This window comes from Stylophora pistillata, chromosome 12 (genome assembly GCF_964205215.1).
Source record: "Stylophora pistillata chromosome 12, jaStyPist1.2, whole genome shotgun sequence".
In the NCBI taxonomy this organism is placed as follows: Eukaryota; Metazoa; Cnidaria; class Anthozoa; order Scleractinia; family Pocilloporidae; genus Stylophora; species Stylophora pistillata.
This window is the reverse complement of record NC_142530.1, coordinates 3,028,088-3,043,640: the sequence shown is the minus strand read 5'-3', so window position 1 is coordinate 3,043,640 and position 15,553 is coordinate 3,028,088. Positions and strand designations below refer to the sequence as shown.

The 15,553-nt window shown below is 38.1% G+C and overlaps 2 protein-coding genes and 2 long non-coding RNA genes across 5 annotated transcripts; 1 reads left to right on the top strand and 3 right to left on the bottom strand.

Annotated features, from left to right (window-relative positions):
- Positions 1-1,990: 1,990 nt before the first annotated feature.
- LOC148718409 (uncharacterized) lies at positions 1,991-4,594 on the bottom strand. Its single transcript, XR_015994043.1, has 3 exons — positions 4,101-4,594; positions 3,543-3,696; positions 1,991-3,446 (listed from the first exon to the last, which is right to left on the bottom strand). It is a non-coding gene; the product is annotated as an uncharacterized LOC148718409 (long non-coding RNA).
- A 49-nt stretch (positions 4,595-4,643) lies between these two features.
- On the top strand, positions 4,644-5,491 carry LOC111323455 (uncharacterized). The gene is made up of 2 exons (XR_002694164.2): positions 4,644-4,784; positions 5,110-5,491. It is a non-coding gene; the product is annotated as an uncharacterized LOC111323455 (long non-coding RNA).
- On the bottom strand, positions 5,257-8,549 carry LOC148718408 (uncharacterized). 2 transcript variants are annotated; one of them, XM_088741250.1, is made up of 3 exons: positions 7,394-8,549; positions 6,918-7,250; positions 5,257-6,110 (listed from the first exon to the last, which is right to left on the bottom strand). In XM_088741250.1, coding segments are annotated over exons 1-3 (567 nt in total). In that variant the 5' UTR covers positions 7,627-8,549; the 3' UTR covers positions 5,257-6,109. The 2 variants fall into 2 exon arrangements, with proteins under 2 accessions (XP_088597376.1, XP_088597377.1); XM_088741251.1 differs by lacking the exon at positions 6,918-7,250 and having other exon boundaries at positions 7,318-8,549.
- A 3,474-nt stretch (positions 8,550-12,023) lies between these two features.
- On the bottom strand, positions 12,024-15,296 carry LOC111321420 (uncharacterized). The gene is made up of 2 exons (XM_088741249.1): positions 14,350-15,296; positions 12,024-13,231 (listed from the first exon to the last, which is right to left on the bottom strand). Exons 1-2 carry the CDS (start codon positions 14,564-14,566, stop codon positions 12,210-12,212), a joined length of 1,239 nt encoding a protein of 412 aa, XP_088597375.1. The 5' UTR covers positions 14,567-15,296; the 3' UTR covers positions 12,024-12,209.
- Positions 15,297-15,553: the final 257 nt, after the last annotated feature.

Below are 15,553 nucleotides of genomic sequence, written 5' to 3'. Positions count from 1 at the left end.
GTGAAATAAATTTCTTGAACGTCCATACCAGCAACGTGCAACAGAAGAGCTCGCTTTTGAGCGTCGTTCGAAATACCTTTTCCCGTCACGTACAAATCGAACGCTCGCTTCCATCTCTTCCACCGCTGACTTAAATTGTGTGCCTCTCCCTTCGGATTAAATGGTTCCAATCCACTGACATCTAAAGCAACTGTAGCCATTCCAGAACCATTAACAGAACTGCCAACAGCACCGCTTGTCGTTTCGTCTGATCCACCGTGTCCCGGCATTTCTGAATAAAATCCCTGGCGAAATCACTTACGAATTCTCGGACGAAACTCCTGAAACCTTGGACAAAAACCTCGAAATCCTTGAAGTCCTCTAAATCTACACAATTCTCAAAATCCTCGTCGCCAATGTAGTACACAGCGGTTAAAATGAAATCGGTTTTATTCACGTACCTAAGAGAACTCCCTAAATAATTAAACACATGCTGTATATATGCAGGTCTCGAGGGTATTACATCACACCATCACGCCTCGCATTACATCGCGCATACTTCATGCTCGTTGGCATCCTATACACTACAGTCATCTCCTCCAAAGCTGGGGGACCAGATAATATCCCAAACTGGGTCTTGCGTGACTTCGCTCCTGAACTTGCTCAACCCCTTCGTTGTATCATCAATTCCTCTATTAGTCAAGGCACTTTACCAGACATTTGGAAATGTGCAAACATCACCCCTCTTCCCAAAACAAAGATAGTTGAGGATGAGGCGAAGGATTTGAGACCTATTTCATTGACGCCAACGTTGTCCAAAATTGCCGAACACTACGTCGTCCATGAACATGTGAAACCAGCACTTCTAAAACGCCTGGAACCCGATCAATTTGGGTGTATTCCAGGATCCTCCACTGCGCACGCATTAATAAATCTGATGCACAATTGGGCGCAAGCAACAGACGGAACGGGGAACACCGTGCGAATCTTTGCGTTGGACTATAGAAAAGCCTTCGATCTGATAGACCACAGCCTCTTGTTATCGAAACTCTCGACCTACAACATTAACCCTTACATCATTAATTGGATAATAGCCTTTCTTAAAGATAGGAAACAAAGGGTCAAACTTGCACATGATTGTCTCTCAGAGTGGGGATCGGTCCGAGCAGGAGTACCGCAGGGAACAAAATTGGGACCGTGGCTATTCTTAGTTATGATAAACGATTTGAAAGTACCATCAGCCAGTGATTGTATAAAATATGTAGATGACACGACAGTGTATGAAATCATAAGCAAGGGTGGTCCTAGCAATGCTCAGTCTATGATAAACGAAGTAGCTACCTGGTCAACACTCAATTCATTTCAACTCCATCCGAAAAAATGTAATGAGCTAAGAGTTTCCTTTGTGCGCTCCCCTCCTTCCTACGATCTGATAGAAATTAATGGCTCTAAGGTTAGTGCCGTTAGTGTCGTAAAATTACTGGGTGTGTATTTTCAAGACAACCTCAAGTGGAACACTCACGTTACTGAGACGATAAAAAAGGCCGCTAAGCGCCTTTACTTTTTAACTCAGTTAAAGCGAGCTAAGGTACCATCACCTGAATTAGTTAATTTTTATGTTGCTTGTATTCAATCTGTCTTACTTTATGGATGTCAGGTCTACCATTATAGCCTCCCCAATTATTTGAGCTTAGGTTTAGAGCGTGTCCAAAAGAGAGCCTTGAAAATTATATACGGTTATGATAATCATTATAGAGAAGTGCTTCAGATGGCAGAGCTGAAAACCCTAAGGGATCGGAGAGAAGACCTTTGCTTAAAATTCTTTAACAACATCGTCTCCAATCCCTTGGATTGTTTGTACCACTTACTGCCTTTCGATAACCGAGGTCAACTTATGGAGTTACGACAACGCAGACCATTTAGAGTTTCCTTTAAAACAAATCGGTTCAGAGATACTTTCATTCCGGCAAGCGCAAGACATTTTAACTAACATTTATTACAATTGTATATGTAAATTAGTTCCCTTTTAGGTTTGATTTTATTGTATAGTTCTATTACATAATTTGTACACCTTTGCAATTCAGCTTCCAGCTGCTATTAAGGTATTCTTCTCAATAAACGTCTATCTATCTATCTACTTTACCCGCCTGCAGTTTTAAAGAATACACATCTTACCTTGCTGCTTTGGTTTTGTGACACCTCTGTGTGGCTGAAATAATACCATGTACAAAAACAAAGGTAACATTAACGAATTACTGTGTAATAGATATTAAGGAAAACATGGTGGTGCACTGCAGAGACAGAAGCGGGAGGTGAAGCCACAACATTCTAGAACACCATCTATGGTCAGCGATGATAGACCTTCGTTGCTGCCCTAATCAACACTGCTATACCCTAATTGACACTGAGAATAATTAGCAGTGAGTGAATAAGCCGTTTTTTTTGGCGGGAAATTGAAGCTTCCCAAATCCCCCATATCTGACTCATTCCCATACATACTCATACTGATGTAGCACATGCTTACAAAAATAAAAGTAATATAGACAGATTTAGAGTTTTCAAGAACACTGCGTACCGCACAGGAATTTTCGTGAACCATACACAAATGGTAAAACGGGTGTCAAATTTCCGAACCAATTGAGCAGACAGACAATATTAATATTTGTATTGACTAAACGTGAGTAAATGTTTAGAACGTCGCCTCATATTCCTTGATAATTTGGATATATCAACAAAGTTGAAATGGTAAATTGGCCACCGTAACGATTACAAAAGCTGACGCTTCGAGCGTTAGCCCTTCGTCGGAGCGAAGGGCTAACGCACTCCACTCAGTTAAATTATCATTATAAATTGCCTTTGTTGCGTTTTTCTTTCTTACCGAGCTACTTTTTTGTAGTCCACCTATACTAAAGGTATTTTTAAACGGCGCAAAAAATGAGTCCAAATATCGATAATTATCAAGTTCCTTTACTTTAAGTAAATACCAAAGTACCTAAAAGCCTCGTTGTCAAAACAAAAATAATTCGAGAAGAGACATCTGTTACGATTTCATGTTGTTTCGGGAGCTCTTTAAGGCTGTCTTCTGGTCTGTAGAACGTCCCTCTGGAGTTGATAAAGGCAAACATAATGTTGGAAATCAAGGACTCGAGTCAGCAGTTCCAAGACAAAACTTGAAGGCCACTGTCAATCTTGCGTTGTTTGGCTTGAGAAGCACAACCACGGCGTTGATCTTTTCATAGCAGGTAGAAAAGGCCAAGATGTTATCGAAGTTCTCCTTGTCCTTCTCAATGCCTCTACAGACCCCAATGCCCGGAGTGTCAATAAGGTTAAAGATTGTAGTGTTGGTCTCGATTCTGTGCTCCTGAGGGAATTGGGTGGCAGATTGTCCCCCAGTGAAGACTTCATTTTTATCGGCCTCTCCGAAGGCGATTTCGCTATCCTCCCCATTTTCATCAGTCAAAGTGAAACTGAAATAAATCAAAAATACATGTCTCAAAACCTTCCATATGGAAATTAAACTTCAACACAATAATCAGCATAGACTCTCATTCAAATATTTATACCTAGATGGAACCAGGACGGTGAAATCATGGCGTTGAAGGCATCTTGGAGAGACTCATGCTTTGCATAGTTGGCAATATCATTAATCCACGTGGACTTGCCCACTCCAGTCTCTCCCAGAATAAGGATGGTGAATTCTCCTTTGGCTGCAGACGCCTATGGGTTCAATAACAAGAGAAGCTCGTTGATGCTCAAGACGGTCCCTCTTTCCCAGTTCAGCCATCGGTCGAGAGAAAGTAACGAGGAAAATACGACGGCGCCGCACAAGAAAGCCAGCTGCTTATTGCCCAGTTATAGTCAAACTGTAATCTCATGCAATAAGGGGGTAAGTTTCAAAAGAAACTGTGGTATTGTGTCGGTGGAAACCATTACAAGACAATTGGGTTTCCTCAACTGAGTTGGAACTTAGCCACAGTAAAGAGTTTCTAGGGTTACAGTATCGACCGTTTGCCCTTCGAATGAATGAATGTTGTCTCCTGCAGTAATTTTAGGCTGATTGGACATATTTAGGTATTTACCACGACTTGAGAGCCTTTTACGCTTGACTTAGTCCCACTAACCTGTTTAGGAACTTCATCTTTCTTTCCAGGACTAGACATCTCGCAGTAAACTTTTAAGCAAGATGCAGTTCAAGCTGACCCTAAAAGCATAAACCGATGAAATATTACGAAATTATGGCCGCCCAAGGGTTTTTCAATTATCACATATCTAATTTCATGAGGAAAAATCAATGACTAATGAGTTAAGAAGGAGTTTAAGCAGTTTCTCGGAAATCGAACGTCGGTATCATGGATAGATTCGAACATGGGATAGTGAAAGATGATGTTATTCAGGGGATGACACAGGCATACTCGGAGAGAAAAGAACTCCTTGTGCTCCCGATAAACAGTCCAACCTGCGACCTTATGGTTACCACTGAGCTATAGGAGACTCAAGGCAGACTAGGCCACTTGGCAAACTTCCTGCATTCTGCATAGGATAGGAATGTCGATATGTGACGCTCCTACGCTTCTGCTTACGCTAGTAGTACTCGGTGTTCTTTCACTTAAAGTTTTAGCTGTGTCATTAGAGAGCTTTAGATTCGAGTACGAGAACGAGTGCGAGTACGAGTTTACTAGCTTGCTCACATTGCGCATGCGTAGTTCTCCGTGACACTGTCACGGGAGTGGGAAACTCGTCGTCCGCCGCCCGTCGACAGCGAGATTTTGACCAGAAGTCGTCCTCCAGAGAACGAGTTTCGACAGGTGAGTATTTTGTATTTTAAACTTATCCTAGTCTTTTTCTAAGTCAGCAAAATGAAACTTAAAGCCGTATACAGAGGTTTTATCTTATTGAATGTTATTACAAACCCCGATTCCATTCGTTTTTGTTACTTTTTGGTCGACCTATTTTCACGAAATTCTGAGGTCTACACACGTAAACAACATATCGCAGTCGAATAAATTTAAATTGAAAAATGAGGGCCTTAAAAGGCACTTTCACCCTTTGAAATTCAACCATGCATGAGAGGTATAAACAGTGAATTGTTGTGATGTGGTTGAAACTTTCCCAACTTCCTTCAATTCGTAGCGATAGCGAAACGAGAACTTTTTATTTGGAAAGGAAACACGAAACTATGCTTCTCAGAGAAGTACTGGTTGAAGAGCCTCACAAGTACTGACCAGACTTAAAAGAGAGAGGTATATCTTGGACGAAAATCGCCGAACACTATGATAAAAACCTTGAACACTGAAACATTTTATTAGCTTCTCATTAATTATTGTCATATTAATACCATTATATTTAAGAAATGAAAACTAAGGAAGAGTTTGTATGGTAAAGTATCTGAATACATTATTTTTACATCTTTTTACAAATGTATATGTGGTTGTATCATAGAAATGTACTGTATTATTATTACAAAGTCAGTTCAGCTGTTTTGAAATTAAAAATTATACATTTACAATTTTGATTTCTCAAGTAAATTAATTTAGATTTGAAAATTCTCCAGTAAGGAAAAAAAATTGATGGCCATGGATCCACATCCCATATTCATCAATTGCCCCTTTCATAGGTAACTATACATAGAAATTTACAAGCAGAAAATATAATTACAATTATAATTTGGTTCAATTTTTCTCTTTTATCTTCTCATCACTTTGCCAAATTGCATTGCTTAAATGTAACCATAGTTAATACTAACTATGATGTAGCAAATCAAGAGCTTTAAACCTGAAAATAATCATCTAATGTAGGAGGTTGAACATCAAAATAGGTGCTTGTAGTTGATCCATATAAGCAGGTACATGCATTCCTAAGCAGAGCACACACTGAATACATTACACCTACTGGACTTAATCCAATCTTAAAGTTCTTCTTAAAATCTATGAAAGCGAAATATGTTACTATGTTGCTAAACACCCACTCCACAGCTTCCCTGACTTTACTTCATCCTTGAAGATGAATTCTGAGTGGATAGGCGAGGTCGCCATATATACACAGTGGTTGTCCACTGGTATCAAATGAATGCTGCTGAAGGTTATGAAGGAGGCCAGACATTCTTAACATACCAGCATCATGCCTTTTACCCTCTGAAATGAAAATTTATAGAGTAAACATACTTGGATTTACATCAGTAGCTAGTGTTATAACACTCTTGTAGCTGCTGGTAACTGTTGAGTTACAGACTGTGATTTAATTTTTGTTTTTTTTTTCAATTTTCCGAGTTAATTGGTTAATAGCCATTTTGATTTAGTAGGGGCTGCGTTATAGATATTTGTGTAAGGATTCAAGAGTAGGCTACATTTAATGAAGCTCTTACCAAGGGGCTGACTACCAAAAATGTTTCCTGAAAGATTTGATCTTTCCAGCCCACTCCTGTAGGTGTAGATACTATAGATCCTCAAATCAATTAGCGCCCAGGGAGCCTAATTCAAATTTATGAGAAAATGGGGGCGCTTATTCAAGGGGGGGACTTAATTGAGAGGGGGCGCTTATTCAGTTTTTCCCAAATGGTGGCCTGACATGACCATTTTTTTAATACATCATCTACACATAAACAAAATTAACTATTTATTGACATAAAAACTGATCCTAGAGTTTAACTCACCATTAGTGCAATGTACAAATCTAATACTGCATGATGAAAACTAAGCATCCTTTGCTGTCTCAGTACTAATCCACAAAATGAGAGGAGGGGAGGGGGCACTTATTTGAGGGGGGTACTTATTTTAAATTTTTGGTCAATAGGAGGGGCACTTATTTGAAGGGAGTGCTTATTCGAGGGGGCGCCAATTCGCGGATTTAAGATGTTGACACTTCAATTCAGTTTCAAATTTGGGAGCTTAAATGAGGGGAGGCATTACAGCAGAACGATGCAAATAATCGTATTAGCTTACCAACTGGTCCATACAAATTGGCTGTTAAACCATTTGGTGCAACAAGTGATTGAACCTTTAGGGCAGGTACCCTTTTGTGCCCATTGGGTACACGCTGGTTCTCTCCTGGGCGACAAATTAGGCGAACTGTCAAGTCTACAAACCCCTAGCAATTCGCAAGAGCTGTTCCCTTTCCATGGACAGCAAGAGCAAAGTCTTCCAGATGTTGGCTTCTCAGCCAGGGTTGATCGAGATCTCTGAGCAAGTATCCATGGTTTGTGTAAATAAAGCTGATCACCTCGTTTAAGATTAAGCTTAGCTTGGGTACTGAACGACCAAAGAGAGGAATCATATCTGAAAGACGACATAGGTAAGAAAAAAGTTTCAATAAAATCAACAGTCCTTTCGTTCCTGAACATACCGTGCTATTGGCACAAGTAAACATTACTGGAATTGCTAATGCCCGAAGAAGGAGAGGCAATTCTGTGATGCCAAACCTGAGCTCGGCTACAAACTCTTCAGGAGAAATGGCGTCAAAAACATCGTCAATCCTTTCATACTGCTTGTAAAGATGTTGCCTTCTCATCGTTGTGATTTCATAAGTCGCCAGGAAGTCTTCTTCGTCAATCTCTTCATCTCTAAGGAGGTAAACGGATGCTTCTAGGATAGTTTTTTTGGCTAAACATGGTGAGATTGTTACAGTAAAACCCTCGCACTCGGATCGATACATTTGTTCACAATCTAAAGTTACAATTTCCGTCAGCACGACTTCGAGTACGAGATACTAGTGCCAGATCTCGCGCGGTTAAAACTCGTACTCGTACTCGTTCTCGCACTCGAATCTAAAGCTCTCTATTCTCAAAATGACATCGTCTTTCACTTAAATCACCACTCTTTCTACCCCCAAAAGATTGCAAAATTGAACACAGACTGAACCATAGACCGAACTTGAAAATACTTAATCAATACTAGAGACCAAGTAAGTCAGTCATGAATCATCAAACAAAACATTCTCATCGAGAATGGGTTTACTCGGAAATTCCGAGAACTGGTCACAAAGTTCAGGATTCTCGGACATTTACATTGAGCATGAAAACTTAAACAAATTTTTATGAGACACGTTAGCTTCTTACTTATTCGAAACTTCCCCTTCCGGGAAAATGTTTTCGGGGAATTTAAAAGAACCACAGCAACCAAAGCTCTTCAAATATTCAAACATTTTACAAAAATTGCCACAACCCTTACACGTATTAACGAAAACCAGAATGCTCCAGCAAACAACCTTTTCCATTCCGATTTTCACTAATAAACTTTTTATCATCTATTGATTTTGGCTTAAAGAAGTGAAGTTTCTCTGATGAAGTAGAAGCTAAAGAAAGGAAACTTTCTTGCAATTTTTTGATCACGTGTCGCTCACTCAAACCTTGCTTACCATATGAACAAAATTTCATGGTTATTCAAACATAAACTTACTCTTCCCTCGTATCAACATTACCCTAATTCCACATAAATACAACTGGAAAGACTTGAGTGAATTATTTCCAAGCGATTTATGACTAATTTTGCAATATTTCGAAACCGAAACGCAATGATGATTTCGCAGTAAATCGTGTTTATCGGTAGATTTTATTACATACCTTATGAAAAAAAAATTCATGGTTATTCCGCAAACAAAAACTTACTCTTTCCTCATATAAACATTACCTCAATCCATTTCAGATAAAACAGCGACAAAAAAGAGCTGATCTCTCTCCCTCTCTCTCCTCGTGAGGCGTGAGTAGTCCAGTGGTCAGTGCGCTGGACTCTGGGTCTGATGGCCATATTTTTTTTTGTATCATGATAGTATAAATTTTTTTCCGTGGTACTCAAAAATTTTGGGGGTTGTGTGCTAATTTTTTGGATCCATGATGCATTGCTTTCATCGCGGAGAGAGGTATGAGTCGAGCGCCGCCATCTTGTTTTCAAAGTTGTGATTTTACAACCGCAAAAATGTCAAGGCATACTATATTTAGGGAACGAAATCAGCGAGGATTACAACTCTTCCTTCAGAATTTAAAAGGAGTTGTTAATCTTCTTATAAATTTCCAAGAAACAACTTGGACAGAAGAAATCATCGAAATAACAAAACATAGATTACAGGATGCTTATGCAACACTTACTTTGATAATTTAAACACGATCTCGATGGAGCTCCAGAAAACTATACATTGAAAGAGTCTTTGCATCTCCTAAAGAGTAATGTGCAGTCCCTTCACGATGTTCTCCTTTCTCATGAAACTGTAGCAAGTGGAAGCTCATCAGGTAGTTTTTTTACTCCACCTGTGGAAGGCAGAGAGGGACCTGGAAGAGCAATCATTGTGATCAGAAAGGACCAAATAGAATACTTACGTACAATTCATTTTTCTTGGGAAAAATAGCCAAGCTGCTCGGTATCAGTGTATGTACACTTCAAAGAAGGAGAAAGATGTTTGAAATAGATGATAAACTTGAAACGTTTTCAAACATTTCAGATGAACAGTTAGACCTCATCCATAAAGAATTGACTGCACCTGACACAAATCAAGCAAGAGGGGGGTTTCTCACACCAAATACTGGCCGAAGGAGATTTATTGGTGCCTTGACAAGTCGAGGTATTAGGGTTCAGCCGTCAAGAGTACGCGAATGTTTTGAAGAATGGATCCTATTGGCACTTCGTTAAGATGGAGATTAGTTATATACCGTCGCAAGTACAGTGTACCTGGACCCAATTCACTCTAGCACTTTGATGGTGCTCACAAACTAATTAGGTGGAAGCTTGTAGTTCATCTTTGCATTGATGGATTCTCGCGTTTAATACTTTACTGCAAATGCTGTGACAACACTAGAGCTGAAACTGTTTTAAAACTCTTTGTTGAGGGAACTCATAAATATGGATTACCTTCCAGAGCAAGATGCGACTATGGAATGGAGAATGTGCATGTTGCTCAATTCATGTTGGAAAAAACAGGGCTTAAACAGGGGAAGTATCATCACTGGGTCCTCTGTTCATAACTGCCGATTGGAGAGAAGTCATAGAGATGTTTATTCTGGGGTCCTATGTTTCTATGCACAGTTGTTTAATGAAATGGAGAAAACTGGCATTCTTGATCCTTTGAATGATTTGCATTTGTATTGTTTACACTATATCTACCTTCCAAGGATCAATATTTCCCTTCAACAATTTGTTGCACAGATAAATAACAGGCCAGTTTCTACAGAGAAAAACAATTCCCCACTTCAGTTATGGACAGCTGGTATGCAACAGAATGTCAACCCCCCTAAACCCTCACTATCAGAAAGTGAATTAGATCAAGATGGCTGTGATCCTGAAGGGTTAGTCCCTGTGGAGGATGTTGACTATCAGGTACAATTGAATCCACCAACATGTGCAATTTCAGGAGAACAAATGTTACAATTACCTGATCCCTTGGATAATGATGAATATCAGGGACAGCTTAGCTATTTGCAATGCGTAGATCTCATTTCTTCATTTCTAAACGTGAATACTTAGTTACACTAAAAAATAGAAAATAAAAAAAAAATCAAGGCAGATTCTGAGTGAATAAAGAAATATTTCTGAATTATTTTTACTTTCCACAATTCCATGGTTGACTCTTAGGGACTGTTCATTATTTATGGAGGGGATGGGGTGGTGGGGGATTAATTAGCAAAGGTACCTTTTTGTTAAAGGGTCCAACTACGATAAACACATTTTTTCAATGACTGCCCTTTAATTCCGATAGAAAAATTTTGCAACCCCAAGATAGCTCAAGAGTGTATTTCAAGACCCTCTTTTGTAGGCTTAAAAAAAAATTCAAGTCCCCCCATTTAATCAACCATCCCCTCCTCCCAGAAATAATGAAGGGTCCCTTACTACAAATTCACTTTAGAAATTAATTTCCTGTGTTGTTTTCAGCTTATCAAATAGTTTTTTTTATGGCAATTATTTTTGTTATTTATTGATGAAATCTACATAATATTCGGCCGAGTAGTTGGGTTAAACACCCATTGTATTCATAGCCAATCATCGTCCATTGGGAATTTGAAGTTAGTTAAAACTGCTCAAATTGAAGAATTCTTCTTTTCACATATCACCAAATAAAGTTTTGGATACGAAATTTTAACCCACCCACCTCCTCTTTGGCAACGAGAATGGTTAACTGTTTAAAACAAAGTTGAGGATTTTATCACTTCATTAAGTAGAAAATAATGTATATTTCTGCATGATATTTATAAGAATTACTGGTACTCCAACGAAGGACTAACATCTGAAACGACAGTACACACCTTTCACTGCCTGACCTGATCTCAACTATCACTGGTTCATTAAACACCACTGCAGCCTACATTAGTGTTCACTAGTTTTCATCTCATTATTTATGAAGTAGTTTTCATTGTTTTATGTTTTTTTCATAAGCAAAAGGATTGTGAAAAGGCAAAGAAAAACATTAAAATTGAGTGCCATTGGTTTTGAATTCTGAAACCATACGCTGACAATGCTGTCTCGTGTGGCTCAGGATGCCATACATTGTGAGATGTCTACAACAGTAGTTAGTCATTCCAGTATAGGCAACAATCACAATGACATCAAAACTAAGAAAGGAAATAATTACATCATGATAAAATGGAAAACTTTATTTGGTATATCATTTTTATGAATAGCAGTGATAACCATGAACAACAATTTTTATAAACTCCCAAAAATATAATATAAATTATTCCTACACAACTTAAAAGCTTGGGTTTGTATGTAGGCACAGTGGACATTCTGATTGTAAAAACATCTCAGTAAACAATAATAACAAATTTTATTACACGACTTGGGAAGTCAGAGGGCCAATAACTAAAATCAACCAATCAAAATGCTCTATTGCCGGTCAATATTCTCTCAGTGTTGGACCGGGCACTGTCCCGAATGGTCCCGAATGATACCGCACTTGTGTCCCTTTGAACTTCAGTTGTGTAATAAATCTCTTATTAACCAAGCTTGCTCGGGACCGTACTGGAAGAATATCCGCCCTCGGTCTTTTTTGTACGGACCTCGCTGCGCTCGGTCCATACTGTCAAGACCTTGGGCCCATATTCTCCCAGTACGGCCCTCGCACTTGGTTAATAAGATATATTTAAAACTTTGTAAATATATGAAACCACAACCAAAGGTGTTATTATGACAATGTTTTAAGTTAGAACAAACTGTTAACATGCAAAAGGTTAAAACCATGATTCAAAACATGTTCCCTTCATAACAAACAGTCGATCTCCCCCTTTTTTTTCCTAGCCCACAGTTTTTGTAAAATTACACAACACCAAAGTAGGAACTACTGAAAGCCAAGTCATAAAGGTTGAACAAAAACTCGTCACCTGGAAGCTGTTTGGAGTAGCTTGGGATGGGTAGATTGACAACATTTATGCATGTATTGGCTGTGGGCATAAATGCATCACCACATTCAATGAAATTGATTTCTGGTGGTAAAACAAATCCTAGTGTAGGTTCTTCATCTGTTCCACACATAAACTGCAGCACATGACCAAGGTTAAGGGTGTTATTTCCTGACACTCTCCTTCCAGCAGCAACTTCTTTAATGCAACGAATAAATGCAGCATATACTTCCTTCTGGTATTTTCTTGCATTTGAGCCTTCCTCACAGAATTTAGGAGTGAGAAGATTAGCAAGCTTCTTCACACTGAGAGCACTTGCCTCACTTGGAATGAAGAGATACATGAAAGTGGGTAGTTTCATCAATAGCCGGAGAACACCAACTTTACGAAACCCTCTCATGAGATTTCTTACACATGATAATGTGTGGCCATTTGCTGGTTCTTTAAGAATGTTTTCAGGGAAGAATTGAGGAATTTTACCATTCTGAAGAACACTCAGCCCCATTACAATGCCAGCTGGCTTGTATTCTTCAGACAAATCTTCCCGTAACACTCCACCTTCAAAAAGGTTGTCTTTAATCTCAATCAGCATCAATCGAAAAAACTCCTTCCTAGGGCCTCCAAAGTCCCTTGCAGCCTCGCCAATAAAGTTCACTTCCAATGGTAACCTGAAGTTACTTATTGTGCTTATTTCCTCAAATACCGATTCCAGTAAATTCTCTCTGTCAACCAGAATAAAATTGGTTTCCCCTTCGATTTCAATTGATACATCTGCTGTCTCCAATGGTCTACCATTTAGAATCTTCCCTTGAGCATACTTTAGTATTTCAACAGGGTTTTGCACATCATTTACACAGTGATTTATGATCTCTTGGGTGATTACATCTATTTCTGTAAACTCCTTATCTTCAGTAAGGTCAATAGTTTCCCTCTTGTCAACTGAAAAGCACAATATACTCAGTTCTTATAGTGTTCATTATTATATACAATGAAAACGTGGAAAGAAAGACAGAAATTTAACATAATGTAATCGCCTAGTGTTGTTTGAATATTATACTTAAAAAGCTAATAGATTTTTTAACAGTCTAATGTTCTTTTAAAATTGTTCAGTTCATCATCTGGACTAAAAAAATTTGGAAATGAACATCTAAATTGCAGAGTGTTAAGTAATCCCATAAGAGAATAGTTTTGTTTAAAACAAATTGAAGCATTCCACTTAACACTATCCCCTTATGGGATTACTTGGATGTTTATTTCCATTTTTTTTAGTTCTGATGATGAACTGAACAAGTTCGAAAACGTTTGTCTGTTAAAAAATCTATTGGCCTTTTATTTATAATAAACATTCAAAGTATGAACAAATCAAAATGTAAATTTGAGGATCATTTAGTCCCATTTTGAGCTACATGTATAGTACTTTATGTATATGTGCACGATCCTTCGCAGTAAAGCACTATTTAAGCAATAGTGAAAATCATACCTGAAAAAAATTCAGACCTGTACGGGATACGAACCACTGACCTCTGCGATACTAGTGCAGCACTCTACCAATTGAGCTAACAAGCCAACTGGGAGCAGGCCATCAAATTAATTCGACATAAACCCGTAGATGATAAATCAAACAACAAATATATATGAAATACATATATATGAACTGCGGTTATGAAACGTATATGTGCACGATCCTTCGCAGTAAAGCACTATTTAAGCAATAGTGAAAATCAGACCTGAAAAAAAAAAAAAAAAAAAAAAAAAAAAATTCCCATACAGGCCTGAATTTTTTTCAGGTCTGATTTTCACTATTGCTTAAACAGTGCTTTACTGCGAAGGATCGTGCACATATACATTTCAGAACCGCAGTTCATATATATGTATTTCATATATATTTGTTGTTGGTATAGTACTTTGTTGTTTCAATAATTACATGTATATGGCGCTCTAATAATGCCAGACAGATTTGATGATTGTAATAATTTAAAAAAACCTAACACAATACCAATGCAACTATTAAAACCAAAGACAATACAATAGAATTAACTACTACCTTACAATATTACCTGCAGTAGTCTTATCAGCATCATGAAGTATAGCACTTGGGTCATCTTCTTTTTCTAACTTTTTTTCATCAAATTCAAAAGGGCTTTTATCAAACTCGGAGTCATCAAAGTCATCAGCAAATAAACGAACATAGACAGTGGTGGTGGATGCAATAGATTTCAACAGTATGCTGCCATAAATTTTTACTCCATTCGCTAATCGAGGCTTGTGTCCCATAACAGTTCTTTACAAACTCAAAATCGATATCCTTGCAATCATCTGGGAATTGTGCTTTTACTTTGCTGTACAAAGTAATTATTAAAGTAATTATTATTATTTTTATTGTTATCATTAATATAATTATTACTATATTATTACAAATATATATAGGTATGTGTAGTGTTTTTCTTTTTTGGGTGGCCTTTTGTAAGGGAACCCTTTCCTGTTTCTTGGCCTTCCCCTCAGCTTTGTATATATGTTAAGTTTGTTGAGAAAAATGATTAAAGTAAAGTAAAGTATCATTCCACGTTTTGTAAATCGCAAAACCTGAAATGACTCGATTCTTTCTTTCCAGTTGCAGCTTTTCTTCTCTTGCTTATGGTGTTTTTTCAGTGTTTACCCCGACAATTACAATATCTTTGATCGCACAATCCCTTGTTGCAGTACGATTTGCTCTTCCAATATTACGGGATGACGATGCAACATTCCGGGGAGCATTGGTTGCGTTGCCCGACAGAGTTCGGAAACGAGAACGAAGCTCGCTGAGAACAATGCTAGGTCTACTTCCAGCTTGCCCTGGAGATTGGTTATCGGTACCAGAAGAAGATGATTGTCTGGCTGATGTATTTAATAGAGAATTAATCTCTCGGATGGCGTTTAATGCTATATTAGCTATTCTCGTTTCTCTACTTGACGAAGACATATTCCAAGATGGCAGCGACGACAGCCCGTTTTGGCGGGAACTTACCCTCAACCCATACTTCTCTCCAGAATGACCGCAATGCATCATGGATCCAAAAAATGAGCACACAATCCCCAAAATTTTTGAGTACCATGGAAAAAAATTTATACTATCATGATACAAAAAAATATGTACATATACATTAAAAAAATTTGTAATTTGTAATTTTTTCTTGCTTGATACACAAATAAATCAAATATTAATGCAAACAAGAAAGCGACACAGATACACTAAAACATGATAGTAGCATGAAAAAACAGTCC